The following is a 24,018-nucleotide window of genomic DNA, read 5'->3' on the forward strand; positions in this document are numbered from 1 at the left end:
CAGACACACGCACACACACACACAGACACACACACACAATTTTACATAAAGAATGGACTCATCCCTGAAGACTGGGAGTTCAACAGATGGAAGTATCTGCTTTCTTTACCTATAAGATTCTCCATTATAGCTCTATCTTCTTAGGAGTCATAGAAGTGAACCTCTGGGGTTTGTTCTGCAGACACGTTTTGATGGAATGCAAAGTCCGAGTATGTTGGTCTGCAAATAAGTGACCAATAAAGAATGTCTCAGTGGATTTTTGTCTCAGTTCTTATGTTGCTGAAGTAGTTTTCTGAAGATAAGAAATCTGTTGGCAAATACTTGTCTATATCATTGCTGATGAATGAGCTGCTTATTGTAAGAAGGAGGGCTTGTCTTAGATTCTTGTCCTGATTTCAACATAAGATGTGGTGTGCCATGGATATGCACTCATCTTCTAGGACAGGTTGGGAGTTGATGGCGTAGCTTTCCGTGGAGACATTTTGTCACATGGAGGACTGACTGGAAACCAACTCTGTTCTGCACAGCCCCATGCTAGGCACTGAGGGGCATAAAAAGGGAATGTAAGGCTTGATCCTTGATCTTCAAGAGTTTTATAATGGGCTTGGGCGTTGACACACACACAAAGCAATTGTTACTGTGTAAACCAGTGTATGAGTAAATGCAAAAGTGACTAAGATTGACTCCCCAAATTTAATAGAAGTTAAACAAGGGGAGATTGTTGTAGTTTGGGAGACAGTTATTGGAGAGATGTTACATCTTTACTTAAGGTGAGAATAGGCTGAGGGAAGGAGGGGGCAGACTACACAGGAACGAGAGCGGGGGAAAGGTTTGGGGACAGGAATGAGGATGATGTGTTTGGCAAACATAGGGGAGATCTGCCTGGCAGGGGGTCGGGGCAGGAGGTGTCTCTTTCTTCATCCAATTAGCCTTTTTAAGAACCTGCTTACAGGTGTGGTAAGTTACTATAGACACTAGTAAACTATGCCATAGGGGCTTCCCTGGTGGCACAGTGGTTGAGAGTCCGCCTGCTGATACAGGGGACACGGGTTCGTGCCCCGGTCCGGGAAGATCCTACATGCCGCGGAGCGGCTGGGCTCGTGAGCCATGGCCGCTGAGCCTGCACGTCCGGAGCCTGTGCTCCACAATGGGAGAGGCCACAACAGTGAGAGGCTTGTGTACCACAAAAAAAAAAAACAAAAAACTATGCCATAACATTGTGTAACAGGGGCACCCTGATCAGATCTGGAATCTAAATCCTGACCCCATGTGTTATGTTAACCTCAGAGTTCCTTGAGGAAGTGACATGTAGGTAGAGACCTGAATGAAGAGGAGAAATTGGCCCAGAAAGAGGGAAGAGAGGTGAAAGGAGGGAGGAAACATGTTCTAGCTGAGAGAATAACATGTTTGAGATTCTTAAGATAGAAGCTCCATGTACTAGAGGAGTTGCAAGAAGACTTACTTGGTGAAAATGTAGAAAACAGTGAGGACAATGATATGAGATGAGGATGGATGAAGAAGAGAAGTAGGCAGGATCAAGATTGCACAGGGCGGGCTTCCCTGGTGGCGCAGTGGCTGAGAGTCCGCCTGCCGATGCAGGGGACACAGGTTCGTGCCCCGGTCCGGGAAGATCCCACATGCCGCGGAGGGGCTAGGCCCGTGAACCATGGCCGCTGAGCCTGCGCGTCCGGAGCCTGTGCTCCGCAATGAGAGAGGCCACAACAGTGAGAGGCCCGCGTACCTCAAAAAAAAAAAAAAAAAAAAAAAAAGATTGCACGGGGCCTTGAAACCACAAAAGGAGTTTTGGGTGTGATCTCCAGAGCAATGAAAACAAGAGGAATTTAAAAGAGATCAACAGGACTTGGTAGGGTATAGGGATAGACGAATGAAAGAAAAGACTAAAAAATCACTTCAGCATTTCAGTTGTTGATGACAAGCAGGGTGGGCCCTTGCTGCAAGTTGGAAGGGGTCCTTTATTTGGTGGGAGAGGTCATGATTTCAGTTTGGGCAGACTGAGTTTAGGGTACAGACAGTCCACTCAGGCAGAGTCCTGTAGGCTACTGGGGACAAAGGCAGAACTTAGGGGTGACATGATGGATTTAACTTATTCAAATTGGACTTGCCAGCCATTGGTGGACAGGTTAAGCTGTGATATATGACAGTCTCTCTAAGGGAAACATCACATCAAGAAAGAGCAGCAGAACAAGGTCCCAGTTTGAGGAATTCTTCTCCCTGGTCAGAGATGAGAGAAAGAGAAGCTCACAGAGAGGCTATCAGAGAGATGAGAGGAAACCCAGGGCACGTGGTGTCATGGAAACCAAGGGAGCTAAGAAGACTTCTAAGGAGCTGGAGGTCACTTGTATTGCATGGCCCTGGCAGAGGTCAGCTCCAAAAAGTCCTGTCTCACTGGTAGAGGGAGGCACTGGAGACTTTTTTTTTTGCCGTATGCGGGCCTCTCACTGTTGTGGCCTCTCCCGTTGTGGAGCACAGGCTCCGGACGCGCAGGCTCAGTGGTCATGGCTCACGGGCCCAGCCGCTCCGCGGCATGTAGGATCTTCCATGTAGGTACGTATGTATGTATGTATGCACATGTGCATCGGTGTGTGTGTGCATGCATGGTCACCCCAGTGGTTGGCGATTCCAGACTGGTGTCTTCCAATCACCATTACCTTGTTCAGTATTCACAAACCCTTCCCTTATTTTATCCTCTCTGTAACTACAGTAGGTGAACAACCCGGATCAGATCATCCCACCACCCCCTTGTTGATGTTGAGATGGAGACCCCAGGTTGTAGATCACAGTGTCTTCCAGCTCTTCATCTAGAGCTCTTTCTCTAACCCAGATGCTCACTTAAATCTCAGCAAACTTGGGTCCTTTTTCCCTTACTGATTTTGGCCTTAGTGGACTGGTTAAGAATTTGATAGGCCTCCTATGTAGGGTTCTCTCTTGTCTTTCTGCCAAATCACAGCTGGCCTCACTGACTTGGCCTGTCCCCAGCTCTTTGGCACCAAGACTCATTAAGCTTTTAGGTTCAAGTAAGGACATTTCAACCCACTCTTTTAGTAAAGATCTCCAGTGAAAAGCTGCTTTTTGTTTGAAGATTGGCATGGCTTAGGTAGGGACTTAGGCAAGAACTGAGTATCCCTGACAGTCTTCTGTTAGGAAAGATGAAAACGGATGAAGGATGTGGAAGGAGAATTTGTAGGATTCATGATGAGCAAAATGGACTTCCAGTATTGCCTTTTTATTTTTTTCTTTGAATCCTCACCAAATAAACAGCCCTTGGTTTCTATTTAAAAGAGGGACTCAGCACAGTGTGTAGGGGGGGATTCAACTGTTCCCGTTCAAACTGTGCGCTAGCATCAATTACAAGAATCTACTCGTGGGAGGGGGGACTTTTGTGTGCATCTGAAACGTTCTCAAGCTCATCTACCTTTGCAAATATTTTTTCCGTTTCAAAGTATATAATCCTTGTCGCAACTTCTTTTCTCTTAATATATATGGCAAGTATGTTTTGTTTTCACGCTTCCAAAACTGTGTTTGAAACTTATTTTAGCATATTTATCGTTCAGGAACCACTTCCCTCAAAATGTGATTTCCTTCACCCTATCAATCTGTGCCTTGAAAAATATTAAACTTATGCTCATGGAAATCACAGGCTTAATCTCTTTCTTCCTGAACAAATTTATCACACATTTATTGGAATGATCAATTGACTTAAAAATATATATATATAACAACAGGTTTAAATATGGGCTGCTTGTGTGGCAGAGGAGAAACCGGCCTATCCCACTGGCTGCCTGTGGGCTTACCTGCTGGATTAGGCTTTGCTTGTATTTGAGAGGATTTAGTAGCTCCCTAATTGTATTTCCTTAATAATCCATTTTTTGATTGTCTCTACTGGGCTATCAGGTTGGGTGCGCTGGCCTCCCACAGTGAAGTGTGCAAAATTCTTGCCTCAAGCATGCCATTCTAAATGTTTCCCTTCGGTTACCCACAGGAGAGGACCTTTTCTTAAATAGCCCACCAAGGACCCAGTTTATAAATGATTCCTTTCTAAAGTTGACCATGCAGAAATAGACTTCCCTCTTCATATGAAGGGGATAAAGAAAGAGGGGAGGCCTGTGGGAAAGGCAGGTCAGACAGCGGGAGCAGCAAGCTTGTGAAAGTGCTCAGCCATATGAAGGAGTTTTGCACGCTCAAGGAAGGAACTGTGGCCAGAGCCTAGGATGAAATGGGGCAGGCCAGAGAGGAAAGGTAGGTATCAGGTCCATTTGCACAAGACCTGGAATAACATGTTAAGGAGTTTAAACAGCATCCAGTGAGCAGTAGACAGCCAGCATGGTCTCTATTCAGAGGAGATTCAATGAGATTAGGTTGTTTTTTAGGAAATTACATCTGTTTGCAGTGGAGACTTTTGATTACTTTCTGCTGTGCACCAAACACGAATATTTGAAAAAAATGTCATGCTTCCCGGGGAGAAGCAGAAATGCTTCCTACACTTGTCTTGCTATGTCTATCCTTAATTTACCACCCTACTATGTACATTCTATGTTTCCAAAGTTCTTTTCCAAGTCACTCATTTAGAACTTGGGAACTATTTCCCCATAGACTAGTGTTCTATGGGGGGAACGTCTTATGTAACCCATATCACATCTGCATTAGTGTCGGGCCCACTGTAGAACCCAGTCTCCTGGTGGGGTTTGGGCTTAGCTTGGCACCTGGTGTGGGGTGTTTGATAACAACATGTGGAATGAATAGGAAATTGATGCAGAATTATAACTAGCTACATTAGGAGCTGACCTCCCCTTTCCAGGATAGCAAAGGGCCTCTTCAGTACTTGCCTTTTCCCCATCACCCTCAGGACAGCAAGTGAGATGGGGGGACAGGAACCTTGGCAAGAGTTAAAGGATAGCTAGGCTTTGGCAGTGAAGCAGGGCCAGAGGCAGCTGTGGACACGGCTGTAGTGCCGCCAAGATTGTCCTTGGACTTCTTACTGCCTTTGCTTTGCTGCTTTCTCCCTTCCTTCCTCCCCATTCCTAGTGTTAGCAACCATGCCCTTGCAAGCCTGCCCTCCAAAAGGACTAACATTATCTCATTCCCTCGCTTCTGTGCTTTCATCTCTCCCAACTCCCAACCTAGCTTTAGCCACAGACAGGATGCTTGGGAGCAGAAGTGAGCCAACAGTTAACACATCAGATTTCCACTTGTGGGCAGGGCTGGGGTCCAAACCTGCTTGGGAGCCGGGGGAAGGGGATGGCAGGGCGGCAGGGAGGAGATGTTAATAACTTCCATTTATGAAGTGCACACTGTACACCAGGCCTGTGCCAAATGTATTACACGCATTATTTCACACTCTCATGCCATGACCAATAAGTATTATTGTGCCCATTTTTCAGAGGAGGAAACTGAGACTCAATGTTGAATACTTAAATAACTTGCCTAGTGAGTTGCAGAGTTGGGATTTGCACCTCAGGTCTTTCTGTCTCTGGAGGTTCCTATTTCTGTTGGGATTTTATGGGTCTCAATCCTGGAACTCTTGGTTCTGAGCACTTCTTGCTGAAGAAGTATGGAGAGCAAGGAACTGGCTGCCTTTCCGAGCTGCATCCCAGCAATTTCACATTCCAAGTTTTCTCCCACCCTCCTGACAGTAAACCCAGCAGTACCAGGTTTTAGCTGTGCAAAAGAAATACTAATTACACTCATTTATACATAGTTACTACATAGCACGATGATGATTACACGTATCATTGCCTGTGTCGGTGTAACTTCAGTCTCCATTTTATTTGGTTACACTAAACTCTCTTCATGTATTGCCAGCTTTCACGGTTCATTGATCACATGTGCCATCTTAAACTTATAGTTTATAAAAGTGGGGAGGACCTTGAGTGGGAGGCACAGTGGGAAAGGCAGCTTGGGCGTGAAGGGGCTTGATTACCAGCTGAAGGCATTTGGAGGGCATCCTGTGGGCACTCAGGAGCCTGGGAGTCATTGGAGGAAGGAAGCAACATGGCCAAAGCCAGGGTTTAGATGGGGTCGGTTTGGGTGCATTGGGCAGATTGATTAAGATGGTAGAGACTGGTGGCTGAAGATTAGTTATTGAAATGCAAGATGTAAAGCACTCTTCTCGGTGTAGGAACCTGAGTTTGTAATCCTAACTCGACCACTTAGGATCTCTGATCTCAGATATGTGCCTGGTGACAGTTTCCTTTCCTAGATTTTTAATTGATTTTTAGGCCTTTTCAAATCCAAAAATTCTGTAATTTCTAGACAGCAAGGATGGGATGCAAAGGTGAGACTGTGAGAGACATTGAAAATGAATCAAAAGGACTCCAAGATATTCAGATAATTGCTGGAGTTTCCCTTTCATGTTTATAGATTATTTCATTACTGTTGGGTTTTTGGGTTTGCTTTTTGGGTTTGTTTTTTTGTTTTAGTATTAAGAGCAGAAGCGATAGGCAAGAAGACTTTTTACCCCTAGCAAATGTAGGAAAATAAAAATGGGTCCATTTGCTTACAATGGCCCAAATTTTAACTCTTCTGCATCCTGCTGCCTCCCAACAAGACCCAGGGGAAAGGATGTGCCCAGGTGTTTAATTTTGCATTTCAGGACAGGATTTTCTTGGGTACAGTTTGGCCAAGTAAGGTCCCTTTTTAATGAGAAAAGACCTCCTGGAGAGCTTTAATAGTTAGGGTAATGCTGGCTGCTGTAACTAATAAACTCCTAACTCTCAGTGGTTTAATGCAATGAAAATGTACTTCTCACTCTCGTGTAGCTCAGTTTTGGCAGCAAGGAAGGGTGGAGATGACTGCTACCGGTCGTTGTTCAGGGACCCCAGCTAACAGAGACTCCATCCTCAACATGTGATTTCGAAAGTCTTCCCTGGTGCTGACATCTAACTAGTGAATGGGGGGAGGCAAGAGAGGGAATGGAGAATTGCTTGGGGGAGGTTTTAGGGACAGGCGTAGGTATGACATATGTTACTCTGCCCACACTCCATTGGCCAGAACTCTGTTATATTACTACAGAAAACTTCAAAAGAGGCTGAGAGAGGTAGCCTAGCTGTGTGTCTAGGGGAGAAAGGAGCTGAGTTTGGGGAGCAGCTGCTGCCTTGGGAGGTGTATTAGGTTAGTCACAGCACTGTTAAGCCCTAGAATTCACAGTTAGGCCCAATTTCTTGGAATTTCAAGTCTACAAAGACCTTCTAAAATCCTTATGATCTCTTCTTTAGGTATGTTAAAGGCAAGTGGCTTCAATAGACCTATACTTCACACAGTCTTGACAAGGCATAGCATCCCACAAACATTTGGTAGATATTAATGACGGCAATTTGCATTCCATCACTATTTTGTTCAAATGAAACTCCCCTTTGGTTCAGGTTTCCCCCACGTTTTAGTCAATTTTTTCTTGACCTCAGAAAAGGTTTATTAACTTGCCTGCTTTTGCCAAGGCAACTCTAAAAAGAAATCTCTAAAAATGACATCTGTAACAGGTTTGTAGTCAAGATTAAATTGATCTCTTGCTTAGGTTCAAAAACAGTTGCCATGTTAGATTAAATGAAAGTGCGCACACCTTTGTCCAGGGTACAGTGTCAAACCAGAAAGTTATCAAGGAAACTGCATAGGAAAACACTCTTGAGCCAAATGAAAAGGGACACAAGGTAGGTAATTTTGTGATCATAGTTGCCTATTGCAGCTGTGCAAACCAAGCTAAATGAGATGATGATGTAATCTCTTGTTGCAAAGAATAAAGTGATTTCCCATGAGATTAAGCATGAACTTCCCAACCCTGGGTTCAAGGTCTAGATGGTGTCTCTGCTCTCCCCCAAACTCTAGGATAATTATTAGACTTGAATTTCTGAATTGAATGATGTATAGAGTAAGCTGGATTTTGCAACCCTTTAAAAATTTTACCTTTAATGTTTATTACAGTCCAGTAAAAAAATAAGCTGCCCATTGGTATATTTCCTAACATTTGGATGGTCTTGTATCTTTTGTAGCAGTAGTCACAGTATTGTGACCCTTGAAGAGCTATTATATCAGCTGTTGGAAGAGTCGGTATGAAACAGAACCCCTCTGTCCCACAATAGGGATTTGAGGGTTTTTTTAAAATTACAGATAGACACAGATTTCTTCAGTTTGTATTTCATAACCATTAAACAATCATTGAGAGGCTACCATAAGCTGGATATTAAGTGTTAAAAAGAATTACAGGGCTTCCCTGGTGGCACAGTGGTTGAGAGTCTACCTGCCAATGCAGGGGACACGGGTTCGTGCCCCGGTCCGGGAAGGTCCCACAAGTCACGGAGCGGCTGGGCCCGTGAGCCATGGCCGCTGAGCCTGAGCGTCCGGAGCCTGTGCTCCTCAAGGGGAGAGGCCACAACAGTGAGAGGCCCGCGTACCACAAAAAAAAAAAAAAAAAGAAAAAAGAATTACAAAATACAGCCTGTGGTTGAATCAGAACATCAGCCTCATTCCTGGATGTCTCAACAATTGTTTCTTTAAGGAATCTAATCTTTAATCTTTTAAGAATTGGATTCCACAGAATGTGTGCAGAGTATGTCTTTAATTCACCTTCTCAAAAACTCAAGATGGCCATGCATTAGGTAGCACGACAGTGAACTACACATGTGCCCAGTTTTGGTCTTCCTGTAGGTTTTAAATCTCTTAGTGAGCACGCCCCGTGAGGGATAGACCTGGGGTCAGCCCTGTCCTACTTTGTGTTCCCCGTGCCCAGCTCCGGGCCAAGACATCATGCACGCCCAATAAATATTTGTTGAGTACATAAAGGAACACATGGACAGCCTTACTTGAAATAGGTCACAGTGTGTTTTAGATTTGGAATATGAGTTTAGTAGACACCAATTCATTTCTATCATATCAGAAACACATGCCTTTTTGCTTACCTTCAGTGTCATTAACTTTTTGTAATTGAGGATTATCCAAGATTAAAACTTTTCTTCCTGTTTTTAGTCGTTTCTTACCATATATATATATATGTATATATAGAGAGAGCAAGCTATGCACATCTGTTGACTTGATTCATTTATGTGAGGTTTTTTATCCAAAGGTGACCAGAAAATAAGTGAAACTTATTTTAGTCTTTGGCAGCTGACTAATGGAAAAGTTGAAACTAAAATGCACTTACTTAGCAAAAAGGGACATGCTCAGTATACCAAATGAGTGTGAATATGCAAGTTTCCATTTACCAAATGCTAGCAGCACACATTGTCCCGCTGGATCCTCACCACAGTTCTGGATGGAAGCGTAGGTTTTCAAAATCCCCATTTTTATTAAGGGGAAAACTGAGACTTTGATCAAGTGACCTCCCAGTAGCTCATAGCTAATGTGTGTTTTACCCATTAAAACCTAGACAACTTCCTCCAAATTCATTACACTCTCTTCATGATAACACTGCTGAGCGTTATGTTATTTATGATGTTTTCTTCATCTATCTGATACCCATGATTTTTTAATAAACACAAATTTCCTATATATAGTTATAAATTTGTTTTAATACTACTTGCCTATGATGCTGTTTTAAAACTATAAATCAGATAATTTCAGTCTTCATCTTAAAAATCTGATGTACTTCTAAGTACACCGTTCTTAGAAAAAAATCTAGACATCTTACCTGAGCCTGGACGTTGTTTACACCTTGGCTGTCATGTCATGTGTTTCCTCCTTCCACTCACTCTGCTTGGCCACATTGGCCCTTGAATATACTAAGCCCACTCGTGTCTCCAGGCCTTTCTACTTACTGTTCATTCTGCCTGGAACTCTTGTCTCCAGTCTCTCTTTGGCTAATACTTTTGTATCTTCCCATTTTTTCCCCGAATGTTACCTCCCCAGAGCAGCCTTCTGATCACCTGATTCAAGTACCACCCGTGTGGGTTACTGTGCTTGTCTTCCCAGTGCTTATGAAATATGAAATTTTCCTCTCATTTATTTACTGGTTTATTTTCTGTTCCTCCCACTGCCCCACATACTCATTTGTTCTAAGAAGATATGTTCTAAAGGGCAGGTCCTTCATTTGTCTTCTCCACTACTGCCTTCTGGGTCTAGAACAGTGTGCAACACACGGCAGGCACTTGATAAATAATTGCTGGATAAATAAATATCTGGATATCAGTTCACCCTAATTAGCTCTCATATCTCCAGTTTTTAAATTATCTTTATTTTGTGGGTAAATTTATGCAGGAGACGTGGAATGACACCAGTGTTTTTTTGTTATCTAAAATTATGCCAATGTCCCAGAAATGTCTTTAGATGAGTACAAATTTAATCTGTTACCAGAGAGGGCAGACTGTTCTCCTTCTAGCTATAGGTTTTGGGGCTCACATGTGGGAAACCGGTGTGGGGTTCTGCTAAGTGGGGAGTTGCCGCAAGTGAGAGACCGCCTCCTTTTCTCTGGAATTCCTCCTGAGGATGTTGTATGTCATCCATAGATGAAATGTGACCATTTCCCAGCAGACACCCGCTTCCATTTTCCTTTTATTCCCACCTAGTGTTAATATTCTCACATTGTATTTAGATAGTTTTTTATTGGGTTTTGTTTGTTTTCTGTGGTTTGTTGTTGTTATTGTTTTGTGCTTTGATGATACATACTGAAGCTGGACTTTCTAAAGCACCAAGCTGCAGTAGGCTTTCCAAACTGGGCTGCAAACTAGCTGTGCATGTCTCTGGGGAAGGCTTCACACCTGTTTGGGGCTCAAGCTTTTCTTCTATAAAAATGGTGGAGTGAATACATGACCTGTCTCTGCAGGACAGGAGAGTGGGGGAACAATGCATTTCAGAAGGTTCATAAATAATAAAATATTAATATCATCACCATTACTTTAAAGCATGTCATCAATAAATATTTATTGAAAATATTTATATTTTAATAGTGGTTTTTAATAAAATTTCAAGTGAATAAAATATCCTTGACTCATGCTCATAGCTGTTTTGTTGAACTTCTTATCTGATTCTAATATATACAAAAAATGTCCTCAGTTTAATGCAGAATACAAGATAAGCAGGTGGTGGGCATTTCTACAATGTGAATTCAATGTTATCTTTTATTGTCGTGTACTGTAAACTGTGTATGGAACCGGGGCAATGTTTACATGAAAAAATACAGCTGCCTTGATCTTGAAAATATCCCAAATATTTAAGAGCACTGTGGCTTTTTATCTTTTAATTTGCTGTTAAACATTTGGATAGACATCATAGTAATTTTTTTGGTTGCTCTTTTAATTAAGGTCTATCATTAAAAATTTTTTTACAACTTCATGTGACAGGAAAGGTTTCTGCTATATAACTATAATTCTACAAAGGATGAATATAATGAAGCATTTAAAACTGTTTAAAAATCTAAACATATATAAAAGAGGAGTTGATGGATCCATTGTTACTAAAAATAATACAATTCTTAGATATAGAAGACAAAATGGGTACCTCTTTTTAAAAAGATTCTTAATTTATGAATTTTTTTGTAGGGTATTTGTTATTTTTGTTTTACTTTGGATAATTAGAAACAAAGTTCAGGGACCTGATATAATGGTATTTTATTTCATTAGAAAAAGCTAAAAGTATTAGAGAAAGTAGTTGATCTAGAATGCTGTGAATTGAATTAGTATATATAAATACTTATACACAAATGTAGAGAACCATTTATAGAGAACTTATTATGCACCGGGCTCCGTGCTAGCATCTCACATATTTTGTCACATTTAAGCCTCACTGACACCTATGCAATTGCTACCATTGTTTCTCTATGACAGTTGAGGAAACTGGTGTTAATAGACTTGCCCAAATTAACTCCCCCGATGCGTGACCAAGCTGGACTTTGGATTCAGCCAGTTGGACTTCAGAGCCAGTGCTGTCACTCCCCTCTCCCAGCTCCTCATCAGTTTGTCCACAGGTATTAAGAAGGACATAGGTCCACACGTGTTAATAAGGCATGCTCTGCAGTGTAAATTATTTAATCTCCATTATGCATTGCTAAGTGGAAAAATAAGGTGTAGGACAGTGCATATTATATGCTACACCTGTCTTTTTAAAAAAAATTACAAATATCTTTATACATTTTCTTTGGAAGTCTTTAAGGTTACCTTCAGGGAATAGTCTAGGGCCCCGTGGGATCCTGGTGACAGTGAAACTTAAGTTTTACTGGATATCCTTTTGGTTCCTTTTGAATTGTCAGCACTGCTGTTGGTTGGCAACCTCAGGATTTCCCAGCATGAAATTCAAATCTGGTCCCCAGACACGGAAGGCAAGGAGAGCCCGAAGAAAGAGGCAGATAGCTCCAGATTTGTAGGTGGCAGGGTTAATAAGCAAGAGAACTTACATATATTGCTTGTCTTGGGCGGCTGAAAGATGAGGAGAATCTTGCCAGAATCTTAAAAGTTTATACAGATGCTTTAACTGGGTTCAGTAGATATTCAGTCCAGATGGTCTCAACAGCACACTACTATCTCAAGGCTGAATGCTTGACGATGGCTCCCACTGTGGGAATAGTGGGCAGAACGTACATTCCTAGGACAGGGGAGAGGGTGAAGTGCCTCCGACTGCCTGGGGCCAGCTTGGGTTAACCGGCAGTCATATCCACGCAAGGACCTTTTTCAACAATTGTGCACAAATACTATTTAAAATGACACTGTTAAGAACTAATGAGAAAAGTAATGTATGTTAAGAATTTTGTACGTTTAAAATCTGCTTTGGAGACATCATATCTATCTGTTTATTTTGAATCACGTGCTATGGGATGTTAACCCTGCCAGAGAATGTGTTGATTCAGGGATCTTGGGAGCTGGGCCTGACTGTACCACTAATCAGCTCATCATCGTCAGGCTTCAGTTTTCTAAACTGTAAAATGAGAAGAGTGAACAAGTTGCTTTCTAACTTGAAAAACCAATAATTCCAAAATAAGCTATATAAAAGCACTTTTTGAGAAGATTATAAATTCATGGTTAAAATTAAGTGTATTCATGAAAGGAGCACCATCTTGGCTCTCAATGGGCCAAAAGGCACTACTTTTTTGTGTCTACACTGGGTGTTACCTCTTGGTGGCAGCATTTGGAATTGCAGTGAAAGTGACCAAGAACAGGCAATTCTTAGTGCAAAACCAGAAATATCCTGTCTGTTGTAACCATTGTAGTGACATTTTTCAATATATCAATACACAGAGGTGTCAAAGTAAAATACAGGCTGAATTCAAGACTAATTATTCAACTATTTCAAAGAATCTTTTGTTACTGGTTTGAAGAAATCTATCAAGCATAGGTTCTTCAGAATTTACTATAACCTTAGATTGAATGAATGGTAACAGAGTTTGGCAGACTTTTTGGTGAAGGGCCAAATAGTAAAAATTGTTTGCTTTTTGGGCTATAGGTTCTCTGTTTTAACGACTCAGCTCTGCTGTCATAGCACAAAAGCAGCAGTAAACAGTATGTAAATGAATGGACAGGGCTGTGTTCCAGTAAAACTTGTTTACAGAAACAGTCATTGGGCCAGATTTGGTCCATGGCTCATAGTTTGCTGACCCCTGAATTATACTAAACCCCTGCCTAAGTTTCTCTTGCCATGTGTCCTGAGATAAATTACCTGATCTTCTCTCCTCTAATTCCCTAATGTAAGAATAAATGCTTCCATTCGACAACCCTGTACCTTCAATAATTCCTTTATGAATAACCTAGTTGGCAAATGCTACAATTCTACCACATCACCCTGATGCCAACCCTATTTTCATTTTACAAGTTGCCTTCCTTATTTCTTTTCACTCTGAACTGATATTTCCTGAAGACAAACAGTTATGGTTGTTTCTCTTGCATTCCTTTGCTTGTATTACCATTTTTACGTGATTTCAACCTTTACCCCGAAAACGTTTTGCTCACATATCGTTTATACCTAGGGAATTGTGGTCAGCCTTGTTTAAAATCTTCAGGATATGACTGGTTAACCTCCTGCTAAACATATTCTTTCCTTTCTTAAGTGAAGCTCACCACATTTAACAAGCCACACTCCTCAAAGAGCAAGAGGGTCTGGAAGTAGAATTAGTCTTGGCAAATCATTTGCAAAGATAGATGTTGGTCTCTGAACTTAGTGCATCCCTGGAGAGACCCCTGCCTTAGCCAGGAGAATTGGGAACGAGCCTTGCTGTGTAGTAATACCTGGCTTCAAAACTAGGCACTTCTCTCCCAGCCTCAATCCAGCTCACATTTTTGTCCTTTCCTCTGAAGCTCCTCCCAGCCTCCATCCTTTCTTTTCCCCCAACATTTCCAAATTCTAAAACTTCACCTGCCACAGACAAACTTGGTGTTGGCACAGCTCTTCACTTGGATGCATGAAGGCTCATAGATTACTGAGATTTACTACATGCTTTAAATTCGCTGCTTTTCCTATTTAGCAATTTAGTTGTAGCCTTGGATAAAGGTGATTTGTGTGATCCATCTTGCTTTATGTCTCACTTGACATTCTGCCTTTTTCATGACAGGTTGCTGAATGCTATAAAGCCAGGACTTGTTAAAAAGATCAATAGATTGCCAACCCCCATTGCAGGATTGGTGAGTATCCAGAATTGAGATTTATCTTCCAATATTCCTTTGCTCTAACCTAAGGGTCATGACAGTGCCATTTATTACAGTTTTCTCCTATATTCCATGTGAATGAGAACGCATTGAAGCCATTAAACTGAGAGGTCACTTAAAAATGAAAGATTGCAGTTATGCCTAAATGGCATCTTAATCTTTGTTTGTATTTTTCCCATGAGTGATAAGGATGACATTCATTCTTAAAGAGGTAAGTTCGTTTTGGGGTGAGAGGCTGGTAATTCGGCTGACCCCAGGGGAGGAAGGCAATTGTAATTACGGTTTTCTCATTTTCAGTTCTTCTCTACATTCCTTTGGAATGAAGGGGAGAAGAAGTAGAGAGAAAGAAATTTCATGTTGAACGAGCAGGACTTTCATGATAAATTGCTGTTTTCAATCTTAAAAATCTACCTGCATTTAAGTACCACATTTGTAGACCAACTTTCTAAAGACATAATGGACACAGGTGATTCTAATGTCGTCTGGAGAATTGTTTGAGCAAATCCCTGGGTCTTCTGAACCTACCCATCTAAACCCAGTAAAACTCAAATGTTCACATGTAGTCAGATGCAGGATTTTTTTCATGCCTTGATATGTTTCATAATTCTTGGCACTAATTTTAATTTCTTAATTATCGTTACCTTGTAGTAGTAAGAAGAAAAAGGTGGAAGATCAAAAGACAAACAAATCGGGCCTCCCTGGTGGCGCAGTGGTTGAGAGTCCGCCTGCCGATGCAGGGGATACGGGTTCGTGCCCCGGTCTGGGAGGATCCCATATGCCGCGGAGCGGCTGGGCCCGTGAGCCATGGCTGCTGAGCCTGCGCATCCGGAGCCTGTGCTCCGCAACGGGAGAGGCCACAACAGTGAGAGGCCCGCGTACCACAAAAAAAAAAAAAAAAAAAAAAAAAAAAAAAAAAAAAAGACCAACAAATCTTAGTTCCGGAAGGAACAAGGTGCATGCACATGAGCTCACACACGAGCCTTCACCCGCACGAGCACGTGTACAGACACACGTGTGCACAGAAAGCTGAGGGCGTATGTGGCCTAGTAACAATGCAGTCTTTCCATCGTGACTGCCTTCTGTGCACGTGGTCTTCCAGAAAACAATTAGAAAAATGTCAGGAATTTAAGCAGGTTCATCCTTAGACCTTTGATGATTTGTTAAACAGTTTCGTAGTCATATCACGATGACTAATTGAAATTTGATGCACACCAACAAAAAAATTACGTTTGAGAACTGTGGGGGTGACGTAGTTAGGTACATGGTTTCAGTGAGTTGAATAAAATGGATTTTTTTAAATTGTAAGAATTGCTATTTCTGCAGATGCATTTTAGTTACCATGCTGGTTGGTAGTGCATTGGTGATTAGTCAATAAAAGTCTTTCTAATTTCATTTGTCAGAATCATGTAACCAAGTAAATAATACATACATAGATAGATAGTTAAATTTGGAAGGAATGGATTTGAATAATTTTATTTAAAAATCTATATATGTATATTATATATTATATATGTGAATGTGTACATATATTAGTTATTTTAAAACTTTTTACTAAAACCATCTCTTCCAAATGTTAAGGCCACGGCTCTAATGATGCTGACAAATGGCTCTTTGGCCCCAAGCCTGTGGAATCTCCAGACTTGGAGGTCTGGGATTTATTGTTATAAGAGCAAAACCTGCAGCATGAAGTCAGGAAGGCTCCAGTGAAATCCACATGAGCAGAGACAAGCAGCCCTCAGTCCAGAAGCTAAGGAGAAAAGGGTTTTTTTGTTTGTTTGTTTTTGCGGTACGCGGGCCTCTCACTGTTGTGGCCTCTCCCATTGTGGAGCACAGGCTCCGGACGCGCAGGCTCAGCGGCCATGGCTCACAGGCCTAGCTGCTCTTCAGCAGGTGGGGTCTTCCCGGACCAGGGCACGAACCCGTGTCCCCTGCATCGGCAGGCGGACTCTCAACCACTGCGCCACCAGGGAAGCCCGAGAAAAGGGTTTTTGAAACATTAATTTAAAGTGTGAATTGTAAATAATTTTAGCAAAATTAAGGGTTTGAGACTCATGCATTAACTTTATGTTGGATTCTTACAGCAGATCAAGTGTTGTTCTTTACCTATTGCCTCTACTTTGGGACAGGCAGGCAATGTGATTCAAGAAAACCAGCGGATTTCTGTTGATTTACTCCCATGTATATCCTTGACTTTTCTTTCTTCTCTTTTCCTTTTTCATTTGAATTTCCTTTCCATTTTGTCCTTTCCATCATTCCTCCTTTTTCTTGCTCTTGCTCTTTTCCAACTAATAGTTCCTCACTTACCCCCTCCTATATCACTTATATTTTCTTTACTCATTTGTTATTGTGATATTGTGATTTATAATAAGCGATATATATTTGGGCTTTGTCTGTTTCTGGCAGAGAGCACCTAAAACCCTTGGAATTTCCTAAGAGATAGGAACAATGGGAGCATCTTTTGTTATAATATTTGGTCTTTTGTCATCAGTTCCTGAAATAGCTCCAGTTCTATAAAGGTGAAGGAGTATCTTGTTCTTTATAACAAGCTCCTTTCAGCCCCACCTGAATGAGGCAACTTTTGGAAAGCCCCAAGGATGGGACCTGGTTGCCAGGGGTACCAGCCTCGTGATTAGAGAGTTGGAACTTTCAGTCCCACCCCACTGACCTCTGGGGAAGGGAGAGGGGCTAGAAGTTGAATCAATTGCCCATGGTCAATGATTAAATCAATCATGCCTATGTAATGAAGCCTCCATAAAAAACCCAAAAGGACATGGTTTGGAGGGTTTTCAGATTGGTGAACACATGGAGATTCCAGGAGAGTGGCGCACCCAGAGAGCATGGAAGCTCTGTGCCCCTTTCCACATACCCTGCCCTATATACCTCTTCATCTGGCTGTTCATCTGGATCCTTTATAATATTCTTTATAAAAAACTGATAAGCATAAGTAAATGTTTCTCTGTGCTCTGTGAACCACTCTAGCAAATTAATCAAATCCAAGGAGGGGATCTTGGGAACCTCTGATTTATAGCTAGTTAGTCAGAAGCACAGCTACCAAGCTGGACTTGAGACTGATATCTGAAGTGGGGGCAGTCTTAATGGGACTGAGCCCTTGACCTGGGCCATCTGACACTGTCTCCAGGTAAATAGTGTCAGAATTGAGTTAATTTCTTGGTGATGTTGAAAAAAAAACACACAACGGAGTTATCTTTAGACCAAAAAAATACTTATCTATGTATAGTTAATTACTGCCCATTCACTCATGATTCCTAAATCTACAGATCTGGTCAAATTCTTTTTTCCTCTCCTCCAATTACCTTCAGATCAACATTTCCAAAATCCAGCGCACTAGTTGGGGTCCCAACAAGAAACAGAACTGCCACCCTTCTGTTCCCTTCCCCCATCCTGTTAATGTTCTTCCAGAGTTTGCTCTTCAAATCTATTGTCTGCTTCCTTTTTTGCTTCCTTCCTTTCTTCTGCTCACGTTCTTGTCTGTTTTCATGACCTCAACTCTTTACAGGATGACCCAAGTCATCACTTCTCACCAAGTTTTTTCTCCTGAACTCCAGGCCTCTTGTTCTGTGTATTGGACAGCTCCATCTGGATGTCCTACCAGCACCTCGAACTGAACATATTAAAATTAGACTTAAATGACCACTCACACCCACCAGTGTCAGTAAAGGCATCATAAACATGCACTTGTCCTAGTTGAGCTGTCAGAGAATATGGCAACTTTCTTCATTCTGTCTACTTGTCTGCATTTCCTTGGCCACTAGGTAAGGCGTAGAGCCAGTCTTCCTCATCTCTTGCCTGGATTATTACAGTCAATTCATAGGTCCTCAAATGTTATTCACTGTCATGTATGAAGCCTTTTCTCATGACACTTCTTATGAATATGGTACTCTCTCTCTGCTCTTCTTGACTAAATCCTATTTATGTATCAAGACCCAATGCAAAATCACCTCCTTTGTGAAACCTTTAGTGTTTATGGTCCACGTGATCTTTTATTATAGAATGCAGTTAGCATCTCCTGGTTTATGAGAAAATGAGTTACTATATTAGAGACATAAAAGCTGCACTGAAATATGATTTGGGGAGTAAGACTTTTGAATAACTATTGTTAACAGTTCGAAATTCAAGGTGTGTAAATGATTTAGTATTCACATTCAAGCACTGTAGCTTTAAGATCACACAAATAGTAAAAGTCCATGCTCACACTTACCAATGCCTTTAATGGGTGCAGTGATATCAGGTGTCCTAGTGACGTACTAGGAAGTCACAGCATCACCTTGATGGAGTGTCTGCCAAAATAATTAGCCTAATCCAATTCTGAGGAAACAATCAGCCAAGTCCAAATTGACAGACATTCCCATAAAACATCTGGCTTGCATTCCCTAATTCTGTCAGTGTCATTAAAGACACATCCCCATCCCCTACAACTGTTGCAGATGAAAGGTGGCTAAGGAGATATGACAGCCAAATGCCATGTGTGATCCTTGATTGAGAAAGAGTAACTATAATAGACATTATTGGGATGATTGGGGAAATTTGAGTGTAGATTGAATATTAGATAATAGTGTTTTCTCTGTGTTGATTTTCTTTTACATGATAACTATTTTGTCTAAGGTAGTTGTGGTAACGGGAATATTCTTGATGTTAGATGTACGTAAGCTACAAATAACTCAATTTCGTTTCTTTTTATGGCTGAGTAGTATTCCATTGTATATATGTGCCACATCTTCTTTATTCATTCATCTGTCGATGGACACTTAGGTTGCTTCCATGTCCTGGCTAATGTACATAGTGCTGCAATGAACATTGTGGTACATGACTTTTTTGAATTATCGTTTTGTCAGGGTATATGCCCAGTAGTGGGATTGCTGGGTCATATGGTAGTTCTATTTGTAGTTTTTTAAGGAACCTCCATACTGTTCTCCATAGTGGCTGTATCAATTTACATTCCCACCAACAGTGCAAGAGTGTTCCCTTTTCTCCACACCCTCTCCAGCATTTAATGTTTGTAGGTTTTTTGATGGTGCCCATTCTGACTGGTGTAAGGTGATACCTCATTGTAGTTTTGATTTGTATGTCTCTAATGATTATTGATGTTGAGCATCCTTTCATGTGTTTGTTGGCAATCTGTATATCTTCTTTGAAGAAATGTCTATTTAGGTCTTCTGCCCATTTTTGGAATGGGTTGTTTGTTTTTTTGATATTGAGTGCATGAGCTGCTTGTAAATTTTGGAGATTAATCCTGTGTCAGTTGCTTCATTTGCAAATATTTTCTCCCATTCTGAGGGCTGTCTTTTCGCCTTTTTTATGTTTTCCTTTGATGTGCAAAAGCTTTTAAGTTTCATTAGGTCCCATTTGTTTATTTTTGTTTTTATTTCCACTTCTCTAGGAGGTGGGTCAAAAAGTAGCTTGCTGTGATTTATGTCATACAGTGTTCTGCCTATGCTTTCCTCTAAGAGTTTTATAGTGTCTGTCCTCACATTTAGGCCTTTAATCCATTTTGAGTTTATTTTTGTGTATGGTGTTAGGGAGTGTTCTAATTTCATTCTTTTACATGTCCCTGTCCAGTTTTCCCAGCACCATTTATTAAAGAGGCTGTCTTTTCTCCACTGTATATTTTTGCTGCCTTTGTTATAAATTAGGTGACCATATGTGCGTGGGTTTATCTCTGGGCTTTCTATACTGTTCCATTAATCTATATTTCTGTTTTTGTGCCAGTACCATACTGTCTTGATTACTGTAGCTTTGTAGTATAGTCTGAAGTCACAGAGCCTGATTCCTCCAGCTCCGTTTTTCTTTTTCAAGATTGCTTTGGCTATTCGGGGTCATTTGTGTTTCCATAGCAATTGTGAAATTTTCTGTTCTAGTTCTATGAAAAATGCCATTGGTAATTTGATAGGGATTGCATTGAATCTGTAGATTGCTTTGGGTAGTAGAGTCATTTTCACAATGTTGATTCTTCCAATCCAAGAACATGGTATATCTCTCCATCTGTTTGTAACATCTTTAATTTCTTTCATCAGTGTCTTAGAGTTTTCTGCATACAGGTCTTTTGTCTCCTTAGGTAGGTTTATTCCTAGGTATTTTATTCTTTTTGTTGCAGTGGTAAATGGGAGTGTTTCCTTAATTTCTCTTTCAGATTTTTCATCATTAGTGTATAGGAATGCAAGAGATTTCTGTGCATTAATTTTGTATCCTGCTACTTTACCAAATTCATTGATTAGCTCTAGTAGTTTTCTGGTAGCATCTTTAGGATTCTCTATGTGTAGTATCATGTCATCTGCAAACAGTGACAGTTTTACTTCTTCTTTTCCAATCTGTATTCCTTTTATTTCTTTTTCTTCTCTGATTGTTGTGGCTAAAACTTCCAAAATTATGTTGAATAGTAATGGTGAGAGTGGACAACCTTGTCTTGTTCCTGATCTTAGAGGAAATGGTTTCAGTTTTTCACCATTGAGAACGATGTTGGCTGTGGGTTTGTCATATATGGCCTTTATTATGTTGAGGTATGTTCCCTCTATGCCTACTTTCTGGAGGGTTTTTATCATAAATGGGTGTTGAATTTTGTCAAAAGCTTTTTCTGCATCTATTGAGATGATCATATGATTTTTATTCTTCAATTTATTAATATGGTTTATCACATTGATTGATTTGCCTATATTGAAGAATCCTTGCATTCCTGGGATAAACCCTACTTGATCATGGTGTATAATCCTTTTAATGTTAAGCAGTAGATTTGAAGATGTGTAGAGATGCAGCCTTTTGTGTGAGTATATTCTTCACATGACAGTTCTTCCATCCATATTTGTGACACTCAGGAAAGAACAACAGCATTCCTCAAGTGCATCTACAGACTTCTAGGTTGATTTGTACTTTGTCAGGGGGTTGACAGGTCACTGACCCTCTATTGATCAAGCAGCCCTCAGTAGCAGAGGCCATGGAGATCTAAGAAGTATGGCCAGAGGGTTTTCCATGCCTGGAACCCATGCCTGTGTGTCTTAATGGCCTGGTGTTGAGAAGAATCCATTAAGATGGCCCAGCTGCTTGACTTGAAGATAAATAGAAAAGTGTGTTTTCACATAGCAATCCCAAATTATAAACACGTGTAGATTTACAAAGGCATGAATAGGTGTATTTTAGCCCCTGAGTTGAGCTGTGGTTACAAAGAATTCAGGGGTGAAGGTGTTAAAACAAAGTAGTTGAAAATCATTTCCTGGCAAGAATGCAAAGACCCTGGATCCAGGTCTGTGTTTCTTCTGTAATGATTGCTGACATATGCAGCCGTGTGGTGACTGCCTGCAGATGCTTGCATTCTTTTTTAGGTGTTACTGATACTGTTAGATTTTGCCAGAGAGAAAGACCTCAAATTTAGGTCTTGGCATACCAACAACTTTTAAAAATGCTGCCCTTTATTTGGCCAGTTTGACAGTATTGCATAATCAAGCCATATCCTGAAATTCAATTTAATGGTCATTAGAGATCGTACTAAATTCCATTTCATCCCAGAAACATCAGACTCTGTGCAAGAGACACAAATGTATGAAATCCTTGCTTACAATAGGAATTTGGGGATTAAGTCTTTTCTCACCCAGATTTTAATTGTAACAGCCACTGTGTGTGTGTGTGTGTGTGTGCACTCACGTGTGAAGTATAATTGGAAATAGATATTTGGGGATTCTGTCCTTGGGTGCTGAACCTTCCTAGGGCTGTCATGAAACATTTGGTTGATCTTGCATATGAATCCATGAGGATGAAAGCAATCTGAGAAAAAAAGAATTTTACAGCAGGAAGGACATCTTAGATATACTTGTTTTACAGATGAGGACATGTGGGTCCATAGAGGGGAAGATCACACAAACAGTAAAAGCTGAGATGAATCCAAAGCACAGGCCACCCTTCTCCTTGGTTGTATCACTCACAAGTGTTCCCAGTTGAAAATGGAACACATGTAAATGACAATTATTTTACCTCTTGTGAGAAATAGGGGAAAGCAAAGACTCACTTTTTCAGTTCATCTCTTTCTTTTCTTCCTCTTGATCAAAAGCTTCAAAAATATCTTTCCAAGCTCTGTGAAAGGGCTCATTTCACCTGATGCATGCTGGAAATTTGCACTAACTGAAGTTCAGTAGGCTATAGCAGGAATGCACCTGGTAGAATTATCCTACCATTTTAGTTACTCTAACCCACTCAAAAACTTATTCTTGGGCTTCCCTGGTGGCGCAGTGGTTGAGAGTCCGCCTGCCGATGCAGGGGACGCGGGTTCGTGCCCCGGTCCGGGAAGATCCCACGTGCCGTGGAGCGGCTGGGCCCGTGAGCCATGGCCACTGGGCCTGCGCATCCGGAGCCTGTGCTCCGCAATGGGAGAGGCCACAACAGTGAGAGGCCCGCGTACCGCAAAAAAAAAAACAAACAAAAAAAAACTTATTCTTTAGAAAAAAAAGATGTATTTTTCCTTAACCAAAAGATAAGATTTCAAATATGCTCAGAGCTGAGCTTTCTGAAATGGATAAAAATGTAAATTCCCATAAACTCTGTGGACTTTAGGAAGCTTTCAAAAGGTATCTGTTTTATTTTATGAAACTGATACCAGAACAGTTGATGTTTCATTGTTTGAGGGAGGTCAGAGAATGAGAAAGGATGAAAAGGCAGTGGAGATTTCCACATTATGTGAAGATTAAAAATATTGTTTTGGACAAAGCTAGACATGTGAAGCTGTTGAAAACTGAGTAGTATGAGTGAAAAGCCTTTACACAAACGTCATAATTTTAGGAAGATGACAACGCAGTAAATTTGAGTCCCAGGTGTTTTGGGTGTCTACCTGCCAAGAAGTAGTTTCCTGCAAATCCTAACTGGAGATTAGCTCTTGTCTGTCTCAGCTCATCCTTATCAATATCTTATATTTTAGGTTTATATTTACAACTTCATGTAGACATTCTAGAGCATTTACCTTCCCTTCAGCAGTTTATCATATAGGTTCCCCCAGAAAAATCTAGTCAGGCTTCTGTTCTCTGCCTGTTTTTCTTCCTGGTTGTTTTAGGCCAGGAGGGAGGCAGAGCAGGCAAAGAGGGAGGCCAGAGGTGTAAGGCACCATAATGACAACCATCGTATATTAATACCTCCCTAGGTATCAGGTGCAGTGCTTGATTATCCTTCTTAATCTTTACAATTGCCCTACGATGTAGTTATTGCTGTATTTTTACTAATCTCAGAAAACAAGTGTGCAAAGAAGTAAGTTACCAGCTTTCCAATAAATAAGAGGCAGTATGGAGATTTGCACCCCGATTAGCCCAACTCCAGGCTCTGTGCCTTTTGTACTGTGTTACACTATCTCCATCAGGTCTTATAATAGATCTTTGAACCTCAACACTCCCGAACATTTGTTCGGAGGCATCAACCTCTAAGGAGATCTCATATGTTTTTAGAAGACAACCTCTCATCC

At 41.1% G+C, this 24,018-nt stretch overlaps 1 protein-coding gene across 10 annotated transcripts in view; it reads left to right on the top strand.

The window, feature by feature from the left end:
* The window catches only part of LIMCH1 (LIM and calponin homology domains 1), a 344,011-nt gene that overhangs the window by 145,131 nt on the left and 174,862 nt on the right, over nt 1–24,018 (top strand). For all 10 annotated transcript variants that reach the window (XM_079701059.1, XM_079701061.1, XM_079701062.1 and 7 more), the window contains exon 3: nt 14,477–14,546. In XM_079701059.1, coding sequence (XP_079557185.1) covers nt 14,477–14,546 — 70 coding nt within the window. The remainder of the gene's footprint in view (nt 1–14,476; nt 14,547–24,018) is intronic.

This window comes from Hyperoodon ampullatus, assembly GCF_949752795.1.
Source record: "Hyperoodon ampullatus genome assembly, chromosome: 1".
Taxonomy (NCBI): domain Eukaryota; kingdom Metazoa; phylum Chordata; class Mammalia; order Artiodactyla; family Ziphiidae; genus Hyperoodon; species Hyperoodon ampullatus.